This window comes from Myodes glareolus, chromosome 18 (genome assembly GCF_982192425.1).
Source record: "Myodes glareolus chromosome 18, mMyoGla1.1, whole genome shotgun sequence".
Lineage (NCBI taxonomy): Eukaryota > Metazoa > Chordata > Mammalia > Rodentia > Cricetidae > Myodes > Myodes glareolus.
Genome location: NC_142043.1, coordinates 23,196,615 through 23,221,876, shown reverse-complemented (window position 1 = coordinate 23,221,876; position 25,262 = coordinate 23,196,615). Strand labels below are relative to the sequence as shown.

The window sequence follows — 25,262 nt, the reverse complement described above, 5'->3', positions numbered from 1 at the left end:
ATTTTTTTACGTGAGAAGAAAAAGATGAGTAGTCAATATAGTCACTCTGAAAATAGTCACTCTGAAAATGTTGAACAGTAACTAGGTAAGGCACATAAATGATAAAGCCTTGTGATCCAATAGCGTGTGCTCACCACACTCTCGGGTGTGGGCAGTGGAGGCTGGCCCCTCCCAGTGACTGATAATTACACAGCCATGACAATAACAGTCTCCGTTTATGACAAGAGAATCAGTTGATTCTGACAGTAACGGTTCTGCCAGTTAATATGTGAGATTGTGCTAAAGGGCTCTTTGCTTCTCTCAGGGTCCTTGTGCTTCCACTCGCAAAAACCTCAGCGCCGCCTGCCAATGCATCCAAAGCACCCCTATAGCCAACCAAGGCTTTAGAGAAGACGCAGAGCCTCTGCCCCTGCCGTGGCTGTGAACAGCTACTCTATGCCGTTTAGATCTGGGCTGCACAGGAGTTTCCAGCACTTCGCTCCATTGTACCTATGCTTACTCAGCCCTCTTCTGATTCTAATTCTGTGCCTCTAGTGTAACACACGCCCAGGAATCAGTACAAATTTGTGTATTTGTCTTTACCAACTTTGCTTAAACCTCCAATAAAAGCTTAAGACTGAAACGTCTCATAAATCTTAAATATAAAAATGGCTAAATGTCTTATACCAGCAGATTTTGGCAAACAAGTACCAACTGAAAGTCATGCAATGGCGGTGACCGCATGCAGCTACAGAGAGATGTAGACACCAAATCCTTCAATTTGATGCCCATTCCCTTTTAAAGGAACTATTAGACATTTATAAAAGATCACAAAAAGTCTAAAAATTTAGTGTGACGTGATGTTACCAGGATTGTTTCCCAAAAGGACTGACTCTATTCTATCTCTTCAGTTTGTCATGAATCTCATACTCCCCATGTTTCCAAAATTACCCCAAATGCTAACCAGCTGAAGAATAAATAGCATGGTGCATGCTGGGTAAATTTTAGAAGTGAGAAATTATACATCATTATATTCAGTCTGCTCTGTGTACTAAGTGCCTCTCTCTGGCAACAACAAAAAGAGAAGATGCTGATTTAACCCAAAAGATCAATCTTGATTTCTCTAGACTGTCTCTTTTTATCAATTCGTTTTCCTATTAAATTGGAAAATCACATAAGCTCTACCTCAGGGAATAACTTTCCATTTGTTGCAAGGATGTTCTAAAGGATTCCATTTTACGATATGATACAGTTGTATTTATCTTGGATGAGTTTAAATATTCGCTGATACATAGGCAGAGAGAAATCTGTCTGAAAGTTTACCATCACACAGATCAGCTTCTCACACCATTGCCGAGGGCTGGGCAGAATGGGGTGCAGCTTAGACTGTTCAACAACACCCCATCTGGTCCTCATATGAGACTGTTGTGTTGGGATGGGGAGGAGGTCTCCAGGAAAAGTACAATAGGGACATGGGATGTTCAGAAGGAGGTAAGTCAGCAGACTGCTATCCCCACTAGAACCAAGAGAGCAGAGCACACATAACCCACTCATCCAAAATCTTGGCAAGTTCAAAGAGGCCTCTTCAAAGTAGCTAGGAGCCACTAACATGTAGTGCCACATCAGAGGCCAGGCTGTTTGCCTGCTCTGAATCAAGAGCCACTCACAAAAATTATCAACCAAGCAGAGAAAGTGTAACAGAAAATGCCTTCAGTGTGTGGTAGTGGTTCCCATGAAATTACTGAGGCAGTGGTTCTCAACCTGAGGGTCGTACCCCTCCAGGGGTTGAATGACTCTTTCCCATGGGTAGCCTAAGACCACCAGAAAACACACATATTTACATCATGTTCATAGCAATAGCAAAATTATAGTTATGAGGTAACAATGAAAATAATTGTATGGTTAAAGGGTCACAGAATTAAGAGAGTTGAGATGGTCAAAATGAAAAAAACTAATCCTTCTTGCAATCAAATCAACAAAAATCAATTGCTTCAGGGTTACATTAGACATATGTTGAAAGCCCTTTTACTCAGTTTGATTTGAGATTTGCAGGAAAATCTGATCAAATTCACCAACCGTAAATAGAAATGTGTGAATCTGTCTACAAAATGGTGTAAATGGGAGAGCAAATATAACCTCCAGGAGAGCAATTTGGTGTTAAATCTTTGTCCCAGAACTATAATATTCAGAACACTCTGGCATTTTTTTCTGAGAGAAATTACTATAGATGAGAAGTCAGTCATTACCAATGAAAGCAGCATGACAGGATTTACTATGCTTCCAAGTCAACATAATCCAAGAAATATTGAGCACTACCTTATGTCAGGCCCTAAGTAAAGAGAAGTAAGAGGCACAGAGATGAATAGGCATCCCTCAGTCTCCCTGAAAGTCACAGCTGGGGACACAGAGGGGTCAAGGGTTATGAACTTCAGAACAACTCAGCAGGGAATGATGACTCACAGATATGGAGAAGCGTTCCAACTAGATAAATGCAAAAGCTGACACAGAGAAACAATGCACTAAGAAGTATCAGAGCAGTTAACTGTGAACTTCACACAGAAGTAAATGTGACCTCAGCGTGGATGTCAGCAGAAGTGAGAAGTAAAGGACTGGGGTGATCGCTCAGTGGCTAAAGCACTTGTCACAGGTGTGAAGAGTTCGCTCAGATCTTCTGAATCCATATAAATGGCAGCCTGGAATTCCAGTACAAGAAAGATGAAGACAGAGGATCCCTGGAATGAGCCAGCTAACCAGCCCAGCCCATCAGTGGGCTCTGGATTTAACTGAGGAACTCCTACTCCATGCATAAGGTGAAGCAAAGCTGGCAAGGATTTCTGCCGTCAACTTTGGGTTTCCACACACATGCCACATGTGTCTACACACATGGGAACACCATATATACACACATGCCAAACACACATGCACATATTAGAAAGGAAAAAAGAAAGCGAGAGAGAGAAGAGGGAGGGAAGAGATTTGATAACTAGGAAGTTATCAAATAGTTTCAGAATTTAGATTTTCTCTGCTCAGTGTAAATCCATAATTTTTGTTTTTATTTTTATTGTTTTTGCTGTTGTTTAAGATAAGGTCTCACTCTGTAGCCTTGTTATGCCTGGAACTTGCTGTGTAGAGCTGACTGGGCTAAACTCACAGAGAGTCAGTCACTCGACTCTGACTCCTGAGTTCTGGGATTAAAAGCCACCATGCTCAGCCATAAAAGATTTTAAATAGGGAGGGAAAGATAATATGAAAGCTGTACTTTTAAAAGATCAGTACTCTGGAGTGTGCAGGCAGGAGGTACTACCATTTCTTGGGGCCTTTAGGATTATGTTCGACAATTTCATTCATCCCAGTGATTATGGATTCTTCCACAGTATCCTAGGGTGGCGGGCATGGATAGGACACACCACGCAACAAACAAGAGGACTAGAAAGCACTGGATATCCGTGGTGTCCTGTGGAGACAAACTGGCGGAGGGAGAACAGACTAGAGCTGATGAAGCAAATCAGGAGTTACCGCAGTAACCCAAGTGGGTGCTGAGTCAGCCAGGGTGAAGGAAACAGAAGTCGAAAAGGTCAATCAAAAGGGGCTGGAAGAAGACAGATCGAAGTACCCTGTTAGAGACAGGAACTAGGACAGCAGAGGGGTCATGCTTTGAGCCTCAGAGACAGGAACAAAAGGAAGAATACAGACCCACAGAAATGTGAAAAGCGAAACCTGGAGTTCAAATCCCAAAACTTCCACCTGCTAACCTTCTCTAAACCAGCTCGCCACACCCAATCCTATGTCCTTCTCAAGTTCCGTCTCTGGAGAGTTATTAGCTTGTGTTCCTTTCACTTACCTGGTAACAGCAAGCATTCCCTGTGTGATGTGTGCATACGTGTGTGTGCATGTGCATGCGTGTGCATGTGTATGTGTGTGTGTATATGTTCAGTGCATTTTTTTAGTACGCAATAGGCCCACAATCAATGTTCCATTCACTCATGCACAGCTTTCTGCTAAAAATAAATTGATTTAACAGGAAACCATCTCAAAAATACTAATTCCCAGGCTCTTCCGCTTCTCCCTGAGTCAGTCACGCAGCATTTTCACTGCCTGAGAAACAAGATCTGGCTCTAACTTCAGTGCCTGGAAAGTAATCCATGGCAAGCATTTTAGTTAGAAATCCACAGGCTTCAAACCCAGGGGAAGGAAATAATGAGCGAGCAAAGAGCAAGGCTAGAAACAGGCGCTGGTTTCTTTGGCTGCTGAGAAACCCTGAGAAACCACCTTATGTAGGTCAGTTATAAACACCTGTTAGAAGCAGAGACTACGACTCTCTTGCCACATGACAGCCGGCAATGTACACTTTCTCGAGCATGAAAACCTTTGTTCCACACACTAAAGAAAGGCTTCAAGGGAAGAATGTTTAGATCTGTTTATATCTTCTTTCTTGGAGTGTTAGCTTGTTTCCTTGTTTTTATTATCCAGAAGACTGCAACTAAGAACTGAAAATGAAGGCCAGAGAGTTTTAGGAAGTCAGATTTAAGTACATAATGTAAATTTTTTGAATTATTTTATTTTACGTGGGTGACTATTTTATTACATTATGCAGCACCCAAGGAGATCATAAGAGGGTGACAGATCCCATTGGATAGAAGTTATAGACAGTTGTGAGCTTTTGCCTGGCTGCTGGGAATAGAACGTAGGTCCTCTAGAGGAACAACCAGTGTTCTTAACTGAAGAGCCACCTCTTTGGCCCTAACATGAAAATTTTGATCAGTTTCTCTCTAAGGATTAAAATGTATCCTCTAGTAGGAAAATACACATTGTTGTGTTGTCTATAAAACAAGTGCATCCTTTACACAAGTTCACATATTTGCACTTAAGAAATATGGAAGCTTCTCAAAGTCTAAATGGAGAGTCACTCGTAAGTATATTCTCAAGAGAACCTAAAGGCATCAACAGAAAAGTGTGAACACGTATGCTCTGAGCAGCATACTTACAACAGCCAAAAGTGGAGGACCGAATACCTCCGCCCGATGAATGGGTGGAAGAGATGGGATCTATCTGTGTGATTAATCCACACAATTAGCCACTACGTAGCAAGAAATAGGAAAGAAATGCTGAAACATGCTACAGAGTACAAGAATGTTGAGCCACAATACCAAGGGACAGAAGACTTATTGGATGGATCCATTCCTACAAACTTTCAGAATCAGCAGTGCCATAGGGACAGAAGGGGAGCTGGGATGCATAGAGCTGAAGGAATTGGAACTGAGTGCCTGAAAGTGAGAACAGGGTTTCTTTAATGGGCGATGAAAATATTCTGAAATTGATCGTGATGGTGACTAAATAATTTCGTGACTATACTAAAAATAAGTGTCTTGTATATTTACTGGGTAATTTATATAGCATGTGAATTACATCTGTGGAAAGGTTTTGAACCACACCCAAATACTTCCAACATGATATGAAAACAAAAAACCCTAGCCAGGGGTAGTGTATACCTTTAATCCCAGCATGAAGGAGGCAAAGGCAGGCAGATCTCTGTAAGTTCCAGGCCAGCCTGATCTATAAAGTGAGTTCTAGCACAGCCAATGCTGTAACTCAGAGAAACACTGTCTCAGGGAGGGTGGGGGCAGCCTTTATGCTTCTTTTAAACACCATTTTGGAACCATTTTTTGAAAAGAAGATACACTATATATATAGATTGGCAGTCCCATGCTGTCATCTGTCTGGACAGATAGACATGCCCATGCTCACTCACTCATACAATCATAAGCAAGGGACACGCAGCGAAATTGTCAGAGGGGAGAGTAGAGAGGAGTACTCACAGGGAGACCCCTGGGTCCTCGAGGTCCCACCTCTCCTGGAGGCCCTTGCTGGCCCTGTGAAAAGAAAAGCAGGTAGAGAAACAGTTAGTGAACACCTCCCGGGAACGATGGATTGTAATCAGCTGAAATCTGAAGTGCAGTCTTACTGGTTTTCCTGAACTTCCCAACTGGCCAGGCTTCCCGGGAGCACCTGTGTTACCCTGAGGACAAAAATGCAACATTTAGAGTAATTCAGATTGCGAATGTAGCCATCAACCTGCCTTACCCACACTATGCGTTAAATAGCATTGATCTCCTGGTTTCACACTGGGACTCTGGGAGGATACATAATCTCTTTCTTAGGTGCGTGTTTGTATGTACATATGAATGCATGTTCACACGTGCACATGTGTATGTATGTTCGTGGATGGGCATACGCCTGTGTGTATGTGAAGGCCAGAATACATCTTTGTGTGTCATTTGTCCTCCTGGGTTTAGGGAGACAGTCTTGCATTGGCCTGGAACTCATCATGTAGGCCAAGCTGGCTGTTCACCAAGCTGAAGGCATCCTTCCAGGACTGAGGACACATGCCTGGATGTTTACAGGGACTCTGGGGAACAGACTCAAGCAGGCTCTTCACAAACGGCACAGCCTACCAGCCTGATGTTCTACCAGGTCATGTTTTACCTACTTTACTCTAAAGAAATGTAAGAAAAGCCATGTTATCACTTTGTTTTCTCTCTTTCTCCTATTGCTTTTAATAACTTGTTCTTTAATTCTCTGTAGAATATAGTCTGACATTTGTTCTATAGATTAATAATACAGCCCTTATTTTAAATTGTCAGAAACCACGAAGCTGCCTCTGTCTTTTCTACTAGCGAAAGGCTGACGTTCTCATGAAGTCTGGTCAGCAGATTTCTGCAGCTGGGAAAGAGATTGAGCACGCGACCCATTAAAGCTTCTGCTTTCTGATTTCTCCCTGGAGTTAAATATAAAACCAAATACGGACTGGATGTATTAAAATTATAACAAAATAAACTCACAAAGGGATAACACGAATGCTGACAGGGTTTCTTGTTTTGTTGTTGTTTGTTTGTTTACCTTTTCGCCAGCCACGCCTTTCGCACCAGGAATCCCAGGTACACCCTAAAAGAATACACACAGATTCTGGGTTTAATCACCTCATCTGACAATCCACCAAACACCAAAGCCATCAGAGAAGAGGTGGAAGGGACCATGGCAACCACAAGGGCAGTGTGGGGGAGATGCTGCCATCTCCCACATTGGCCATTGCCAGAGCTACATATGGTGTGCAGCGCTCTGCTTCGCTGTACCCGGCTTACTAAGGCTGAACCGTAAGGAAAATCTCCAAGCTAACGCTATTTTTCGGAATGACCTTTCAAGCTAGAACTCAACCCTGTCCTCACATCAACAGACAACCTTCCGGGCAGGACAGATGCTACAGAGACGTGACATTACTTCTTGTACAGAATAATAAAACCCTCATTTCAGCATTGGGTGTCCTTATATCCCCTGGCAGCTTACAGAGTGCCAGATGCCATAACAGATTGGGAGCCAGTTCTTGATACTACCAAACATCTTTTGTTAACTCAAAAGATTTGCCTTCAGAGACTCAAAAAGCACAAACAATGAATTTCATATGAATTTTCAGCCATACTAATGAAAGGAAATACCAATTGCAGTGTTTCAAAATATCACCTAACCCAAGACTGGTAACTTTTCTCAGACTGTCCCTGAGAATTCTTATAATCTCCTCGTGTCTCAGCCCCATAAGACAGAGCAGTGCCCACTGCTCTGGGCTGTTTAAGGAACGTAACAGAGAAGGCAGACACAAACCATAAAGCTAAATGGTGCATAAGCAGAATTCTCTTTATGCTTCTTGGGCAAATAACCAGAGGCAAATGACCAGCTAATCACAGGGGGAAAAAAAAACATCAAAAATGTAAACATTAAAATAAAAAAACAAAAAAATAGAGCATCATTTTTCCCTCAAAACTTAACAAACTGCATAACATAGTCATCCCTCTGAATTCATCTTTTTTTATCCCATACACAAAACATGAACACGTAAGCAATCAAAGATGGCCACGTACCGGCAACCCCTGCAAGCCCACATCACCCGGAGGTCCAGGCTTCCCCGCTTCACCCTGAAAGCAAAGTTCTTAGTCACACAATTGTGCCATTATGAACGGATGTGTTCTTCTAAGAAAGAGGAGTGCAGACATTTTAGGTGAAAATATTTTTCCAGCAGCTAACCTTAGGTGTACTTTGAAATTACTTAGCTCGGGTTAGGTGGTGGGTGGGATACGGGGCACATATTCAAACAGAGTTTCTTTCAGATGACTTTCGTCAATGAGTCTATTTTACTGAGTTCCTAAAGCAAGCAAATAAGTGTGCTATCTTAATAAGAATTTTGCAGTAGGCAATTTCAAAATTGAAAGAGAGGAGAAAAAAAATAGCAGTGCTGTTTAAGAAAACTTCCTGGTAATGATATAATGGGAATGCTGAATTTAGTTGTGCAGAGCAAAGCTCTCCGCATTCACACAGGACTCGGCCACACAGCTACCTTTGTTCCCGGCATTCCAGGTATTCCGTCGTGACCATCTACACCTGGCAAGCCCTAAGGACACACAAAGAGCACACTGTGTAGAAACAGCCACATTCCTCTTCTCTGCGTTACTTCCTGAAGTCCCACTGCTAGCCAGCCATCTTGGGAACTGTATTTGACACCTACAGCTCAGGACATACCGTGTCTCCTTTCGGCCCAGGAGAACCAGGAATTCCTCGGGAACCTTGAGCACCCTGGAGGGCAGAAGAGAAAGAGGAAACAAGGCATCTTCACTGAGCAGAGTGCACAGGTCATGCAAACACGCAAAATCAACAGATAATTCAGAAAATCGGGTTGCTTTGCCGTGATGAGGTCTCATCTGTTCTCACCCTGTCTCCCTTGGGACCTGCTTCTCCTGGAGGGCCCCGCTGTCCTTGGTCACCCTGTAGAAACACAAAGTTCCTAATGTGAACAGAGGCTGCTTATTTGGGGGTGCCCAAAGGCTAGAAAACATCATCTGCATTGAAGACTACTGAGTAACTGTTTTTAGAGTATGTGAGTGGTTTGCCTTGGTATCAGACCCACTAGAAGCAGAGTTAAAGATGGATTTCGAGCTGCCCCGTGGGTGCTGGGAGTTGAACCAGTGTTGTAACCACTAAGCCATCTCTCCAGCTGCTATTGAGGAATGTTGTTGCTCTTTGTCCTCAAAAACTGATATTGCCATAGGTTAACTGAGGATGTGCGTCATTTGTTTCCATTCCAGATGCATGATGGTCCTGCACCCTGGATGTGCATACGAAACAGGCTGAATTTCACTTTTAAAGCAACAACTTTGTTCACTTTTTGTACGTGTAAGTTGATCTCACTGGCTGTTATGGTAGGCTGAGGGATGAATTAGACACCTGGATTTTCTCTTTGCTATTTGGTTCCCGCTTCAATAATAATAGTTTCTGGAAAAAGTATCTACCTAATGATATATGTTATATATGGCAATAGATGAGAAAAAAATGAAATGTATGCCCTGGCAATGCTGAAGCAGGCATGGGTACCCTATATATGGCAGTTCTGCTGAACTTGGCCACATTGGTTTTCATGGTCTAAGTTGATGAGGATCACTGACCAGGTCTCTTTTTCAAGGGGGCACCAGATCTCAGTACAGATGGTTGTGACTCATCATGTGGTTGCTGGGACTTGAGCTCACGACCTTTGGAAGAGCAGCCAGTGCTCTTAACCATTAAGCCATCTCTCCAGCCCCCAACAGATGAGAAGATGTCTTTCTTAAAACATAGGGTTTTTGAATTGTTAAACTACTCCCAGCTTAACCCGGCTCTCTGGTGTCATTTCTCAGCTCAGGCTGCTCAGCCTGGTGTTGGCATCACCCATAATGCATTTCTACTTGATCCATTCAGTCTCCTCTTCTGAAAACACACCTTTCCCCTAGGCAGTGGGGCCCTGTGGTAACACAAATAACACCACCACCAACAGCACCCCCTGCGCTTCAGAAGGCCTTTCCAGAGCAATCTTTCTCTTGGGAACTGCCTCTGTCCCAATTCAAGCACTTGATCTTGTAGCTCATCAATGAGTCCTATCTTGCCTTCCCCATTGTACCTCGATAGTGAGAAATTCTGCTTCATGTGTGTAATGTCTACCTTTTCATGGTATAGATGAGTAAGAATGATTTCTTTCATCTGTGAATCTTCAAAAAGGTGTGAGGCAGTCTGAATAATGACCCATGGGTACATGGTAGTCAAACTATGAAACAATGAGATCAGAAACCAGCAAAGAGGAAACGATTGAACAGTCTAGGCCCCAGAAACATGGTCACCGCTGTCAGTCAAAGTACCCTAACAACCGAAGCAAAAGGAAAACGCAATCATATAAGCTGGTAACCACAGGACATACCCCCTAAGAAAACTAGGGAAATAATTCTCTACATCCAAAAGAAAGATTGTAATTTTTAAATAAATACGAAAACTTTTGCCCACTTTTCTATTTATTTATTGGCACTGGGGGACAAGCCTGAGGCCTTTCACAAACTGGAAGAGCAGTCTGTCGCTGAACTTTTTCATCCATCCCTCTGTTTATTTTATGGCCGGGCCTCACTAAGTTGGTCAGACTAGCCCTGAAGTCACTCTGTAGTCCAACCACACCTTGAATTTAGGGTTTCGCTACCTCTGCCTCTTGAGTAGCTGCAATTACAGGCCTGGCCTTTTAGACCTGGCTTTTATTTTTCATTTCAATAATTTATATGTAAAAGTTACTTATGTTTATCCCTATGGATAGAAAAGGCAAAAAGAAAAGAAAACTGGGGTAAATGGGGTAAAGCCTTCAAAACATATGTTCTGGTTGAATGTGATAGTGTTTGTTCATCTGTAATCTCAGCAGTTGGTAGGCTGACACCAAAGGATCACTGTAAGTCTAAGGCCAGACAGGGCTACATAGCAAGATGATGTATCAGAACAAAGGACAGGGAAGGGATGGCAGAGAAGGGAAGAATAGGAGAGGGGAAGGGAAGGGAGAGTATCTTTGTTTTGAAAATCTGTCACTGATTGTTTGTGAGAGAAAAGCTACTTACAGCTGCACCTGGAATCCCCTGCGGCCCGGGCTCTCCATCGAATCCCCGAGCACCCTGAAAACGAGACAAAGAAATAAAATTCAGACCAGTCATGCACGTTGAAGGGCATCACCGTCTTTCTAAAGAAGCATACCAGCCAGAACAAAAGGAAGCTTTACATTCTTTTCATGTACTATATTTGAACAATGAAGAGTAATTCATTAGATGCTTAGGACATGAAGCCACTAGTGTGTACTGTTCATCATGCCAAGAACAGTTGGGACAGCCTTTGATACCACTCTGCATATTCTAAGTAAACAATGGCTCTATACTCAACTGCTGGCATGAACAGAAAACTGGTCCTTATTCACAGAACTTAGCAGATCTACTGAACAAGATTCAGCAGGCAGCCTCCAAAGGCTCTGGACATCTATGGGAATTCACTAATGCTAGGGGTCCTAGAACCACCAGGTGAGCATGAATTTAGGGGTAGCCACAGTAGACTTTGTGATGCCACAGGTGTGAGAAGGACTTCTATGGCTCTAGAAAGCACCACCCCATCCCTGAGTTAGAATAAAAGTAAATCACATGACTGTGATTCAGAAGAGAGAACTGTTAGACTCCTAGAGGAATCTAGACATACCCACTCCTGGACTGATATTACTTTCTATATAGTAATCCGCCCTATAATGGAATGGCATAGGAACTGTCTAAAGTGTCCAAGTCTAGAACTCTGAGAATGGTCTCAGACTTGGTTACAGTACAGATACCATCTCTTCGTTTTCTTCATTAGAACCAAAGGGTAGTTTTCTTTTAGAAAACAAAACTACAGTGGGTTTTGTGCTCCCTACATATTCTCCCCGACAAAATGCATGCCCCATCTTGAGATGTCCCTCTCATTGAGACAGCACTAAGATGACTCAAGTGGACAGACGGGTGGTCTCCTAACGAAGTAGCTGAAGGGGGGAGGTGACAGAAAGAAGCAGAAATCGGTCAAAGGCACTGGATAGATGTCAGGCCGGCACAACCAGGTGGACCAGGGAAGAATGAAAAACTAGAAAACATTTGATAGAAAGTTCAGACATACGTGGACTCAAAGGGGGAAAAAAAAAAAACACTGTGGAAGCAGAGGTAGCACAGAGCCCTGAAATTCTTTGATCACTAAAAACTAGAACAGAGCAGAGCCCTTCTCCATTCATCAGAAAAGAAAGGATTAAGAACACCCGAAAAAGACCTTGAATTCATCATTCACCTTGTATTACGAGAGCACACCCCAGCCTTTGCATTGCGGAAATGGCTTTGATGCACTCGCTCTCTGCCGTGTTGCAATTCAGCATGAGCTCAGGCCCAAAGTGCTGTTACTAAGTAACCCTTCAACATCTGTGTTCACAAGGGGAGCTGTCTTTTTGAAGCAATTTAATAGAAATGAAGAGAAATGAAAAAATCTTGAAACATATCAAATGGAGAAATGCCTCAATAAAGAGCATATCAAGAACAGTAATTGGTTTCAAGGAGAGGTCGCCTATTTTATGGGGTGAGTTAAATCCATGGAGGTGGGGAATGATAGCCTGGGTGTTCGCTGTATCAAAATAGATGGAATTTATTGCTTAATAGCCAAGAGATGTGCATCAAGTGTTACTTAAAGGAGCATGGATGTAAAAATAAGTGGGACTTCAGTGTGGTGTGTTTATATAAAAAAAATACCTTAGAGGAGATGGAAAGGAGAGAAATATCTAGAAAAGATCGAGTGTGAGAAGAGAGATTGAAGAAAATGTGGTAGACAAGTCAGTCCTGCAAGCCACAGGGTGTGTGGCTCTTCAGAAAAGGGTTTCTTTTAAAATACATTGTATATCAACAATAAAATCTTAACTAAAAAGCACTATGCTCTGTGGAACTGATGCAAATTAGCAGAAAAGGGCTCTGAAGAGAGCAAAGCCAGAACCACTCCACCGAGCATCCTACATCTTCATCCTTCACCATCACCTGCACCTCATCCTCCTATCACCTTCTGAGGTCGGCTTTGTCATGGGCCCGCCCTCTCAGATGTCATATCAAGATTAAACCACTGCTTTGCTGCAAGTTCCTTGCACTGCCTGACTGCAGATTTGTGTCTTCCCTAATTGTATTTGCTTAGCTATTTATCTGCCTCTCCAAAGAGGTAATGTACTTAATGTAAACCTGATCTTCAAACTGTCTTTGAACTTGCAGATGCCTTGCATGGCAAGAGTCAGGAAAACCTGACTTCTGAGACTGGCAAAGGACAGTCTGGTGCCTATGGCTACAACTGGATGGTCCCCGAGTAAGGTAGACCACTAATATGGTCTCAAGAGCCTATCTCTCCCTTCCTATCTTCCTTTGTCTTAGCCATGCTGGACCAGAATCATCTCCAGCATCGTGTCAGTACTGTGAGCAGTAGCTACAGATAATGACAAATCTGGAACAACTCATCCCCACTTAAACGGATTGACCTAAGACAAAACTACCCCATCCATGCCCATGGGTTCTGTGCCATGAATCCCACCAAAAAATATTTAGCGGAAAATACCTCTCTATTTAATAATTACACATGGTTTTCTTGTCATTGTAAATATTTACAAAATATGCATTGTATTAGGTATCATTAAAACATATAAACATGCCAAAGATAAACTAAAAAGTGATGCTACTGGAGGCAAAATCACTCTTATATTATGTTTTTATTAAAGATATCTCACCTTTTCTCCTTTGTCTCCGACTGTTCCAGTGATGCCTCTCAGACCTTGAGGTCCCTGGAAAAGCAAGAGGGGGGGGGAGTGGCCAATGATTTCTGTCAAAGCACACACTTTTTGCAGATGCCGATCCAGAAAAAAGCATGTTATCATAATGAAGGAAGACATTAAGAGAGGGCAACAGTTTACACAGGCAAACACTTCCAATTTAAAAAGAAAGGTCCAAGTAAAATTCTACTGCTTAAAACCCTTTGGTAAAATTCTAAAGGCTTATATAACACTATACAAATTGAGTGAACACAATTACTTGATGGTTTAAAAAAAGTAAACACAAGCAACTGTGACAGTGGTTTTGACATCTTTTAACTCATGGGTAAAACCCACACTCCCATTGCCAGCTCTTTCGAGGTCCATTAGGGGTAGCACTATTTTAACTTTTAAAATAATAGCTACCTACAAATCCATGCTAGCAAAGGAAGGCTGTGTATTATCAGAAATCGAGCTGGACTGCCCAACAACCACCTGTCACCAGTATTTATCACGCTATTTCTATGACAAGGAGTGTTCTGAACTCCAGCATGACATGGGAAGAAATCACAGACACAGAGGTGAATAAGCCTAAACACGAGGAGGCGGAGTGACTTTCGAGCACTCTTTCAGTACTGAAAGGCTTCTTCCATGAGCCACCTGCTCAGGGGTGAGCCTGGGTGCTCCCCGGAGTGGAGCTGTGAGTGCACGCTCCACGGAAAGGAAGTTAGATACTTTTGACATCTGCCAACTTCTCACGTCGGCCTCAGATAAAGGTGCTTTAGGGTGGCTATCTTTACACTCGGAAAAGAAGGACAGTTCTAGGACCAGCCTTCATTTATCTAGTTCAGTCACAAACTCTCTTCATGTCAGTCTGAAAGTGTTCAAAATTCCCAAGTACAGTATGAACCAGGCTGGACTGACACCTTAGGTTTTCAAATGAAATGTAGCCATATCAGATTGAACGCTCCAACTTACGTCGCTTGTTGTACGTAATTCTGTGGGTAATTCTTGTACATAAAAAATTAATAAGTAGTTGTGATACAGGAGTCCCATAAATAAGCCCTTAAAATGACTATTCCTTATATGAATACACCATGGAAATGTTTATAAATATATGTATTGCCTTATAAGTGTGCTTTATATTAAGAGGTAAAAGTCTGTGAATTCTGCAGAAACATTTGAGCATCCTCCTCCTAAACACCAAGAGGTCAGCAGATGGTGATAGTAGGCCCCAGTGGATCCGCTGAGCTATACAACGTAACTCCATAATCTTTGAGAATGGATTTTTTTGAAAATATATAAGCCCACACCTAATTTTCATTAGATCCAAAAAGCAAAAGCAAACAAACTACACTAACTAGCATTATCTCCTAGGAAGTAAAAGCTCAACTCCTTATTGCCTCCTAACAAAGGTTCAGAAAAAGCAAATTTCTGAAGAAAACATTCCCTCTCCTACAAAGGTCTCTTAAAGGTCTTCTTAGATACTCGTCACCATATATTTTAGCCTTTAACTCTAAATAAGCATGGATCTTTAGTGCCCTTCTCACCCCCTTTAAAAGACTAGTTCTCGGGGCTCTCACAATGGCTCAGGAGTTAAGAGCACTGTCTTCTTTTGCAGAGATCCTAGGTTCAGTTCTCAGCTCTGGCACATGGCAACTCACAGCTGCCTATAACTCGAGTTCAAAGGCATCTTCTGGCATCTGCAGGCCAGGCATTGCATGCACATGGTGCAATGCATACATGCAAAACACTCATACACATAAAATAAATAAAATAAATAAGTAGTCCTGAGGAGAAGATCAACGCAGGAGAGGGAGCCTGAGTTGTCTTCTCTGACTCTTTGCTGGTAGCCTTTTACATCGGCTTTACTTCAGGAAGTGTCACATGTTCAAGGAATCCTCAACACTTATCGCTGTAATTTAGACAAGGACAAAGGCCAACAATTGCACTTCCACATGGTACAAAATTAACATGAATTCCAACCTGGCAAACATCTTAAACTTGAAGTATGTTTATGTCCAGCCATGTTACGTCACAGCAGGTGTGGGACTGCAGAAGCAGGCGTGGTTATGAACCACGAAGAGCATTCTAATGTGTGATCACTTTCTGGAAGGTACTGCGGTAATCCCCTGGAACTTAACCCACTTCGTGTTCAAGGCATACAAGATGTTACTTCTGTCCCGCCAGAGCACTGCTGAAATTAAAATATATCATCCTGTTGGGTTCAACATTTGCTTTCAGGTTATGAAGTCTTGGAGGTTACATGTGATTTTACGTAGAACTTTTCTCTTAAAAAATTCTTGAAAGAACAATGTAGACTCTTTCTTCTTGTGAAAAAGTTGTGGTTGCCTGGTGCTGGCTGGCTGGAGGCTCAGAGAAGATCAAATTCATATGCTGTAAACCATTAATCCACACGCTAAAGAGAAGATAATACTGAGCCATTAAAAAGATTTGCTTATCCTAGGTAAACATTTTTTAAAAAAAATACTTTACTGGGGGTCCTTGAGCTCCAACTTCTCCCAGTTCTCCCTGGTCACCTTCTTCACCCTAAAAAGCAGCAGAGAAAAATCACAGTAAATATTAGCTAGCAAATGAATATGCCAGGTCTTGCTCAGGGTGTGAAGTGTGTTTGACATCCTCTGGATGGTTCTACTGTGTTTTGTTAAATTATATAGGTAGGCTGTGTCAATTGCATGGTATTCAGGCAACGCAGATAAGCAGATAGGGAGGCACTCAGGGGGATACCGCTTAGAAGCTGTTCTTTCAAGATTTTCTAAAGAGAGGGAGGAAGACAAGAGGGGAGAAAGAAGAGAGGGTACTTAGGTTGCTAGTGTTACTAGGAAGATATAACCACATCATAAAATCTTTTACTGTAAGATACTTTGTTGTAATTTCCATTTCGGCTTTTCTTATCATAAATTTATACCACGAACAATGTTAATGCATCAATCAATTTTTTCATAGATTATGCCTGTAACATCAACAACAGAAAGGCCACTTTCACCAATAAGACTATTAGAATTCATTTATATTTTCTTTGAGTCATTCCACAGTTCCGTTTTTATGCAAAGTATTTATTAATAATTTAATTTTTGATTAAAAATGTATCTTTGCTGTGGCAATTGGACACTTGTTTCGGTATCATGCGTTGACTAACAAATCCTTTCTATACAGTGTGGACATGTGAGCTGGAGGGCTCTGATTTTACTGCTGACCTGCTGTGTGATGTCATTGTTACCAAAACTTTTTTACTTACTGAATTTTTAATACGCTTTTATCTACGGAGGAAAAATTTCTCTATATGTTTTGCCCATAGATACTCTTTTTTTCATATTTGCCTAAATGTTTATTCTTCCAGATGAACTTGAATAGCTGATCAGAAAGGGACAGATGGTGGGCTGGGTAAGATCGTTTGCTGTGCTAACATGAGAACCTGAGTGTGCATCCAAAGAACCTACATGAAAAAGCTGTTTATGGCTTGCACATGTTCCTATAACCCAAGTGCTACGGGGGCAGAGTAGGGACAGGAGGATGTTTGATGCTTGTGACTGGTAGCTTGGCTCCAGGTTCACGGAGAGACCTTGTCTCAAGGGAGTAAGCAGAGACTGATCAAACAGAACAACCAGTGTGCTTGACGGACCTCTATGTGTTTATGCAGGTGTGCGTGCCTGTGCACATGCACACAACACACACACACACACACACACACACACGCACATACACATGCACACACATACACGCACACATGCACACATCAGACACACACATGCACATGAATTTTAAAAGCAGAATTGTCTACCTTCACAAGTAGTATTAAAGTACACGACTCTGCTTTATTCTTGAAGTTATGTATTTTACTCTAGTTAGTAGAACCTTTTTTCTGTTTTTATTTAATGAATAAAGTTTTGACATTTTCTTTATATTAGACTTGAATACTGCTGAAGTTTGTTCAAAGCAATCTGCAGTTGGGTGATTATTGTCATTGAGAACATCTCTCATATTATCTAGTTGTTATTTGGACATTTTGTTATTTTTTAAACTCTGTCATACTTTAAAATGTCAGAATATTCTATTAAGAAGTATTCTTCCTGGGCTGTGGATATAGCCCAATGATAGAGCACTGGTTAGGCATGCCACAGTCCTAAGTTCAAATCTCCAGCATCATAGAAGAAAGAGAGAGAGAAGTCTGATGGCTGTCTCTTACAGAAAGTCAACTCTACAGATTGAGAAAATACTAAATATAACACTTTACATTTCAGTGGTAATACATATCTTTAATTGTGATGCTATTAGTGAGGAAAATTTCGTATTTATATTAAATATTAAAATTAATTCTGTCATTCAATTATTAATATACATATTTTATTAACTCATTTTCATGCTTATAATTTTATATCATATTTATATACAATAGACTAATAGATGCTATTCATATAAATATAATATAATTGCAATATATTATAATTTCCCTAGGTTATACACTAAATTTACAGGTCTTTTCACACAACTAATAACCAAGTACACCTAGAAAATTTAATAGAGTATTAATAGATAACATTTAGGCATCAAGTGTAGAAAACAACTAGATTATCTTTTAATGAATTACATTTAATTTTTGCATTTACTTATTTGGAGGGGTCACGCACATACCATATGCATCTAAGGAGGTCAGAAAACATCTTGTGGGATTGGTTTTCTCCTACCAACACAAGATTCTGAAGATCAAACTAAGGTAGGTTTGACGGCAAGACCATTCACCCATTCACAAGAGCCATCGCATGAGCCCTGGCACTTAATTTCCAAGTGAATTATGAAATTTTTACTGCTTTAGTACCATAAATAAATTCAGGTTGTATTCTACTAGAACTTACGATTGACAGCAGAAAGAAGCAGTCCCAAGTTAAAAAGCTACTGAAATTGGCTCGTTCATGGAGTGAGTAATCTTTATGTAAGTACTATCAAGGAATTATTTTTACTTTATGTGTATGAGTGTTTTGCCTGGTTTTATGTATATGTGAAGGCAGTGCCGGCAGAGGGTTGAACTGCCAGGATGCTGGGAACTGAACCAGGGTTCTCTTCAAGAGCAGCAAGTGTTCTTAACTGCTGAGCCATCTCTCCAGCACTTCCTGAATATAAATAAACGGTACTTGCTTTTCCTCCAGAGCTATCACATTGCTGTACAAACAACAATGATTGATAGTCGACTGCAAGTTTTCTTATCAGCATATGGCATATTTCTCATAGATTTTCAATAAAACTTGAAGTAATATGTTTGAATTAAACATTTCTCCTGCAGATAAAACGTACTCATCCAATCAATAGTCACAAATTCTAAATGACAAGTTTAAGAGACCTTATTTATTATCGTGTCACTGGAGGAATTTGGAATGGGTGATGATTGAAGTGTAGATTGATGATTCCAGGACCACAGTTTTATTATTAGGACTTCGCTTGTATTCACAGAGCTTTTTAATCTTCGTTAGTTAACGTGCAGGATACCTTTAAAGACAGACTGTGAAGCTGCGTGCCAACAGCAGACCTCCAGGCCCCTCTGCTCAGTCCAGGCTCAGTTCTTCGAAGGTTCAGTCATCAATAGCCTATGGCCATCCCACCTTCTTAGACCAATTTTGAAAGTCACTACTTAAAGTTTAGGTTTGCACAAAAATATCAAAAGAACTACAGGAATCTTCAACATCAAAGTGGACATTTATCCAATTGCCTAACATGCAAAAAAAATTAAGCTTCTGTGTAGCTAAGTTGTAGGCACCAAAAATAGAAGTTTGATGGGCATTAGGGAGAAAAGACCTGATTAACAGTTCTAAATCCTGCAGGACAAGGGAGAGATGGTTCTCCAAAGGAAAGCGACCCACAGCACAAGGAGGAGGGGATAAAAGTATTGGCCTGAATGGAAATCTACTGTCTGCTTTACACACGTCTCTCAAAAAGAACAGAAAAAAAAGCTCTGGTGTAATTTAATGTTCTTGCTTGCCCGTTTTAGTGACTAGCTAGTGTTCTCATGGAGTAGTATGTCATGTTCAATTTAGTTAATCCCCTATGACTGAGTATTGTTTTTGTTCTCTTTTGAACTCTCAGAACTTTGAACAAACAATGGCACATAACAAGTAGTTGATAAATACTGGTTGAATTTTCAAAATGGGGAAATCTAAAATTCTGGGGAGGAATGGGCATGCAGAGAAACAGGACATTCACTTTTTCTATTTTATTCAAGTTTGATACCTGAAACCCAGCGGTTTCATTCCAGATCAATAAAAATACCTTAGCAATTCACAGTCTTCATAATAAATGACTGAAAATAATGTGCAAATTGTAATAGGGCACAGAAAATTGGCCTATTTATCCTGATTATACAAGTGAGGTTATTTAACAGACTGATTTGGGCTGAAGAGTTCAAGGATGTTAATACTCAAAGATATTTTACTCAAAAAAAATAAATTGCCTCTCCTGCTCATTACTTCTGAATAGAAAGGCGAATATTTTACCAGAACCTAGTAATTATATGGACAGACACAATCAACAAAGTCTAGCAATCCTGCACTAATAATAGTGGTATGGTTTTGTAAAATATTATAAAATTTACTAAGAGAAAGAGCCTACACTATGCAGGAAGTAAAATTATAAGATGAAGAAATGGCAATCAAATTGCATTGCTTCAAGTACTTTTCAGCTTTTCTTGGAAAGGTATATCAACCTCAGTGCAATATAAATTCCACATTTCTTTCTTTGTTTGTTTGTTTGTCTTTTGATTTTTCGAAACCAGAATTCTCTGTAGCATTGGAGCCTGTCCTGGAACTAGCTCTTGTTGACCAGGCTGTCCTCGAAGTCACAGAGATCCACCTGCCTCTACTTCTATCTCTGCACCATCCTCCAATCCGAATGCTGGGATTAAAGGCATGCACCACCACTGCCGGGCCTAGATTCCACATTTCTAACTGGATAATATTGCTAACTTCCAGCTACTTCACGTCGAAGTTATGGTGAAAAGAGATGAGAAATAAACAGACAAATTAGTTCAGGTCTAGAGAAGTAGACTTCGAAGCCAATTATCTACTAAATCCCGTGCTTCTGACTTTCAAAACACTTGTACAGCTTTACAGCTATCATAAACTCTGGGGAGGTAAAACAACTAGTGACATAGTGTCTGGCTGTCATCAGCTTTGATTAAAAAAATCAAGATATGGCCTATTTGAAACAAAGAAAATGCAGTCAATATGGGGCAAATAGGCAAAAAAAAAATGGTGTTTTCTCTGTCATTTCAATAACTGAACAGCTTGGAATACTGTAGTTAGAATACACAAGCATTTACTTTCCAAAGAAATAACACATCACACTTTACTATTTCTTAGAATTCCTGGTAGTGGACATCCACACTACCTCTTAATCACATTGGCCCACTAAACGCTCATTTCCCTTACCTTGTGTCCTTGTCGTCCTGGTTCACCAATTTCTCCTTTTGCCCCTTTATGACCCTAACAAACATAAAAAATAAAAACACAAGTAAATGAAGCTGCGTTGAGTTTGATGTCAAAAGTGGCCAGAAGGCTCCTAAAATTGTTCTGCCTCTCTAAATCTGTGTTAAAAACTATGAACAAAAAGATTACGTCACAAAGCACTAACCCTTCCACAGCATTGCAATTAAGAGAATTCACCAAATTGCAATTAGAGAAAACCCTTTGGAAACCTGTGCCTCTCGGCCCAACGTCTTCCAATCATAGCAGAGAAGGAAGGGTCTGGAATTTCTCAAAATCACTGCAGATTCAGAGAATGGAGGGGAAAGCAATTGTTTTTTTCTTTCAAAATAGACATTTTTAAGTATCATGATGGCAAAGTAAGAGAGAGAAACTTCAGGAAAATCTATTCTGCACAGGTTCCCCCAATAATTTTTTTACCATGACATTCTCAAATTCTCATCTATACAGTCTCCCTCCACATCCTTACCTCCATCTTTCCCTATAGAAGACAAACATCCAGTCCTGGATTTCATGTTCAAGTTTCCTGGCCCAGTGCATGCTGGGAGCGTTTCCTCCCTAACTACAGACATTCTGTAACTGAACACATGCACCTCGGTAGGGGCACTAGTTAGATTTTCCAGGTTGAATTTGTGCCACGGACAGAAAGAGCAACGGCAGACTTTACTAATCTAACCAAGACCAGTGGTTAGATGTTGCCACTCTTTAAAGTAATGGAATTATTCTTACCCGCATGCCTGGGAGGCCAGGATATCCAGAGCGACCTGGTGGGCAGGAATTGGGGCACTGACAAAGAGAGGGGAGAGGTAAACTAGAGAACCTACTTTGTGAAAATGAGAAATATATTTTCAAAGAGTCCAGCTACAGAGCCCCAAAGCAGTTATAATCATTAAACAACTCTGAATATCCTCTTCCTTTGTTTTTCTTTTAAATATAGAAACGCATGGAGAACTCAACAGTCATCCTGCCATGTGCTCATCTTTCACATGTTACCTGTAAACATTTTATCGTATTTATTTCAGATATAATACAAGAAGTGAAATTCTTTAGATAGTAGACTGTAGCAGGACCTTGTCTGGCCTCTTCCTCCTCCTCCGCGGAAACTGCACCATCCTGAGGTCACAGTCGTTCACCATAGACCAAAACTCCATGAGTGTGGTTTACCATTGTTGACTGCTCATCTAGACTTAAACCATGTCCCAAAACTGGAGTACTCCCATGGAAAATCACACCTCAGGCATAGAGCCGAAGGTTTAAACAGAAACAGCGACCCTTCTCCAGTGAAAACCCTTGTATAGCCTGAGAACACGTGAGCAGCCTGTCCACACGGCTCTGCCAACTAGGCTGAAGGAGAACGTGGAGGCCAAGCATATTTCAGGCAGATCATTTTAAAGACAGCTCATCTGAAGACTGCATGGTCTTTAAAACTGCTATGTTGTACACATAGTAGTTATGTGCTATGATGTATAAACATCATGATTAAACTCATTGTTTTATATCATATATACTAACAAGAAAGAGTTACAATCTATATTGTATTCAAAGAAAAAAAATCTTACCAATGGGTCTCCATCATGAAATCCAATTGTTCCCTAAAGTAAGTAAAATACAAAAATTAAGAATAAAACTAGAAGATTTACTCTAATTTATGATTGACAGAAATTTTAAAATATATTTTGTAATATATAACAAGGGTGCAAAACTATAATATGGGTATTTATTTTATGAAATACAAGGAAAAATAGAAGCATGTATGTTAATATTTGAAAATTTATTGATGGGTGAGTCCTTCAAAGATCCCTAAACTATAGTTGGTTAACTTTTGGGGGAGAGTAAATCACTGACAATATAGAAAGTGGGGAACTCTGGCACATGAATGAAAACATAGAGTATCACATACTTAAACTATTTTTTTGATTTCGACTTTGAAAAACTTAACAAAAACTAATTCGCATGAAAATGCTTCTTCTCGTGTCAACATTTTAAGCTCTTAAGAAATCACAACTACCAAAAAGCTGTAAACAAATAAGACCTCTCTGGGAAAACATCCTTTAGATTATTATGGTTCCTCTATGTTTCTAGTTGTAAAATAAAACAGGCTCTGAGTATATTAAAAAGAAAAAAAGAAGAAAACACAGTAGCCATTTTGGCAGTGCAGAACAATGACTTAATAAATATTTCCACATTTGTTTCTAAGATTTCTTCAGTTCCCGCTCAGATACAAAAGAAATTTAAGCTGGAAATTACTTACACTGGGTCCTGGGGGACCAGGGGGGCCAGGTGGTCCTCTTTTCCCAGGGTCACCCTAGGTCATTTCAAAATAGAGACACAGTAGTTACACAAGATTCAGAATACAGTTCATAAAACCAAGGAGCCATGAGAGAAAGGCATTGCTAGAAAGTCAAGCAGAACTCAGGCAGGCGTGAACCTACCACCAAAACCCAATTAATAGTCCAACTCCAGGCAAACAAAGAAATTCTGGTCTTACCAAGGTAGAAAACAAAGCAAAGAAGACACAGAAAAGGGGTGCAGACACCGAAGCAGCTATCTATAGGATGATGATCCCCCTACCTACTTTAAACACGAATCAGAAATCCCATGGACTGATCCAGTTGGTTTACAGAACAGAATAGCCAGTATTGCTAGTGTCATTTAGATAATTAAAGCAAAAGAAAGCACAGACCCCAGGCCAAAACTGAGAGTGGAGGACCCATCTCTGCAAACCCATGTCTTAGTTCTGCTGTCCCCTGGTCTGAGCTGTCACTGAACTCTTGCAATGGACAGTAAAGCAAAGAGAGCTAAATTAAAACAATCCATTCAGATGAAAGTGGGTTCAAATTACTCTGAACGCCCTCTTTTTACTATTGGTACATTTTCTTTCTTAATATTTCACATAAAAAATCAGAAACATCATAATTATTTTAAATATGCAATCATAATTCATTCTTTTGTAACATATGTGTAAGTTACTTTGCATACAGGAAACGCATGTAGAGAGCAAGAAAGATACATGGCGTTTGACTTCGTCCCTCAATGAGATCATAATTTCATAGCTTCTCATATCAATACTTCAACATTTTTAAGTGCTTATAGAATATCACACGAAACACTTTTTAATCAACAATTTTCTCAGTCAATTTCGGTTTCTTTCTGTTCAATTAGAATTAAATCCTGGCTATAATTTAATGCTTCTAGTGTGGTATTTATGGTGATAACTGAGTGCTATTGTTTAATTTCAGATGGATAATTTAACAGAAAAGACACTGGATCCCAATCCTAGATGAAAGTGCAATAACGGGATGACATCTTTAATTTGAAACTCAATCTGCTGCAGGTTAGGAAGAAATGTTTGACTGGAATAAAATTCACCTACAATGTTGGGAATTTCAGGGGGAGATGCGCAGTGACCCCACTGCCTGCAATAGTAGCACATTCTTTCAAAGGATCAAATGCCAATCAAAAGGCACCATGGTACTTACACTAGGTCCTACACGGCCAAGTTCTCCAGGAAGTCCTGTGGTCCCAGGAGGACCCTGAAGTCAACAAATCAAAGGGACAATCTGATTTGTAATAGTGTTTACAATCTATCGTAAATGCTATTAAAACTGATAAAGAACCGACTTAGAATCACCCATCTTTTCTCATGTTGGCTTGCAGTGAGACAATAATTCATGTAACAAAATTTTATTTATCAGGAAGCAGAAATTCCCTAAAGTGGTCATTTTCCTAATTGGTATTTTTGTTTGGCAAAATAGTGACGCTGTCATTAGGAGCTATATAACACCATACAGAAAAGTCTTTACACCCCCCTGGTTAGAGTAATAGGTATAAGGTTAGGTTTTAGAGATAGAGTATTTTCTAGAATGTGTAAAACTGTAAGCAATGAAATGATACGTACAGGGGGTCCTGGAATACCACGGCCCTAAAAGATCAAAATAAAAATATTTATGGCTTGAGGTTTGAACATCAAACTTATTTACAACATATATAACATAAACATAGTTATAGACATGGCTCAATTCACAAGAAGCTGAAGCTCTTACACTGTGTAAACAGACTAGCAGTGCTTACTGGAAAGCCCTGGATGGCAGAAGCAATATCACCCTACCTCAGACAAAGCCAGAAGTTTGTTTCTGTCC

At 40.5% G+C, this 25,262-nt stretch overlaps 1 protein-coding gene across 2 annotated transcripts in view; it reads right to left on the bottom strand.

The window, feature by feature from the left end:
* Col9a1 (collagen type IX alpha 1 chain) overlaps positions 1 to 25,262 on the bottom strand; it is an 83,104-nt gene that overhangs the window by 26,587 nt on the left and 31,255 nt on the right. For both annotated transcript variants that reach the window (XM_048430497.3, XM_048430498.3), the window contains 16 exons: positions 25,022 to 25,045; positions 24,603 to 24,656; positions 23,375 to 23,428; positions 22,683 to 22,715; positions 21,853 to 21,909; positions 21,070 to 21,123; positions 16,130 to 16,183; positions 13,613 to 13,666; positions 10,920 to 10,973; positions 8,734 to 8,787; positions 8,545 to 8,598; positions 8,363 to 8,416; positions 7,890 to 7,943; positions 6,877 to 6,921; positions 5,942 to 5,995; positions 5,796 to 5,849 (listed from right to left, as the gene is read on the bottom strand). In XM_048430497.3, the coding sequence (XP_048286454.3) occupies positions 5,796 to 5,849; positions 5,942 to 5,995; positions 6,877 to 6,921; positions 7,890 to 7,943; positions 8,363 to 8,416; positions 8,545 to 8,598; positions 8,734 to 8,787; positions 10,920 to 10,973; positions 13,613 to 13,666; positions 16,130 to 16,183; positions 21,070 to 21,123; positions 21,853 to 21,909; positions 22,683 to 22,715; positions 23,375 to 23,428; positions 24,603 to 24,656; positions 25,022 to 25,045 (807 nt within the window). The remainder of the gene's footprint in view (positions 1 to 5,795; positions 5,850 to 5,941; positions 5,996 to 6,876; positions 6,922 to 7,889; positions 7,944 to 8,362; positions 8,417 to 8,544; positions 8,599 to 8,733; positions 8,788 to 10,919; positions 10,974 to 13,612; positions 13,667 to 16,129; positions 16,184 to 21,069; positions 21,124 to 21,852; positions 21,910 to 22,682; positions 22,716 to 23,374; positions 23,429 to 24,602; positions 24,657 to 25,021; positions 25,046 to 25,262) is intronic.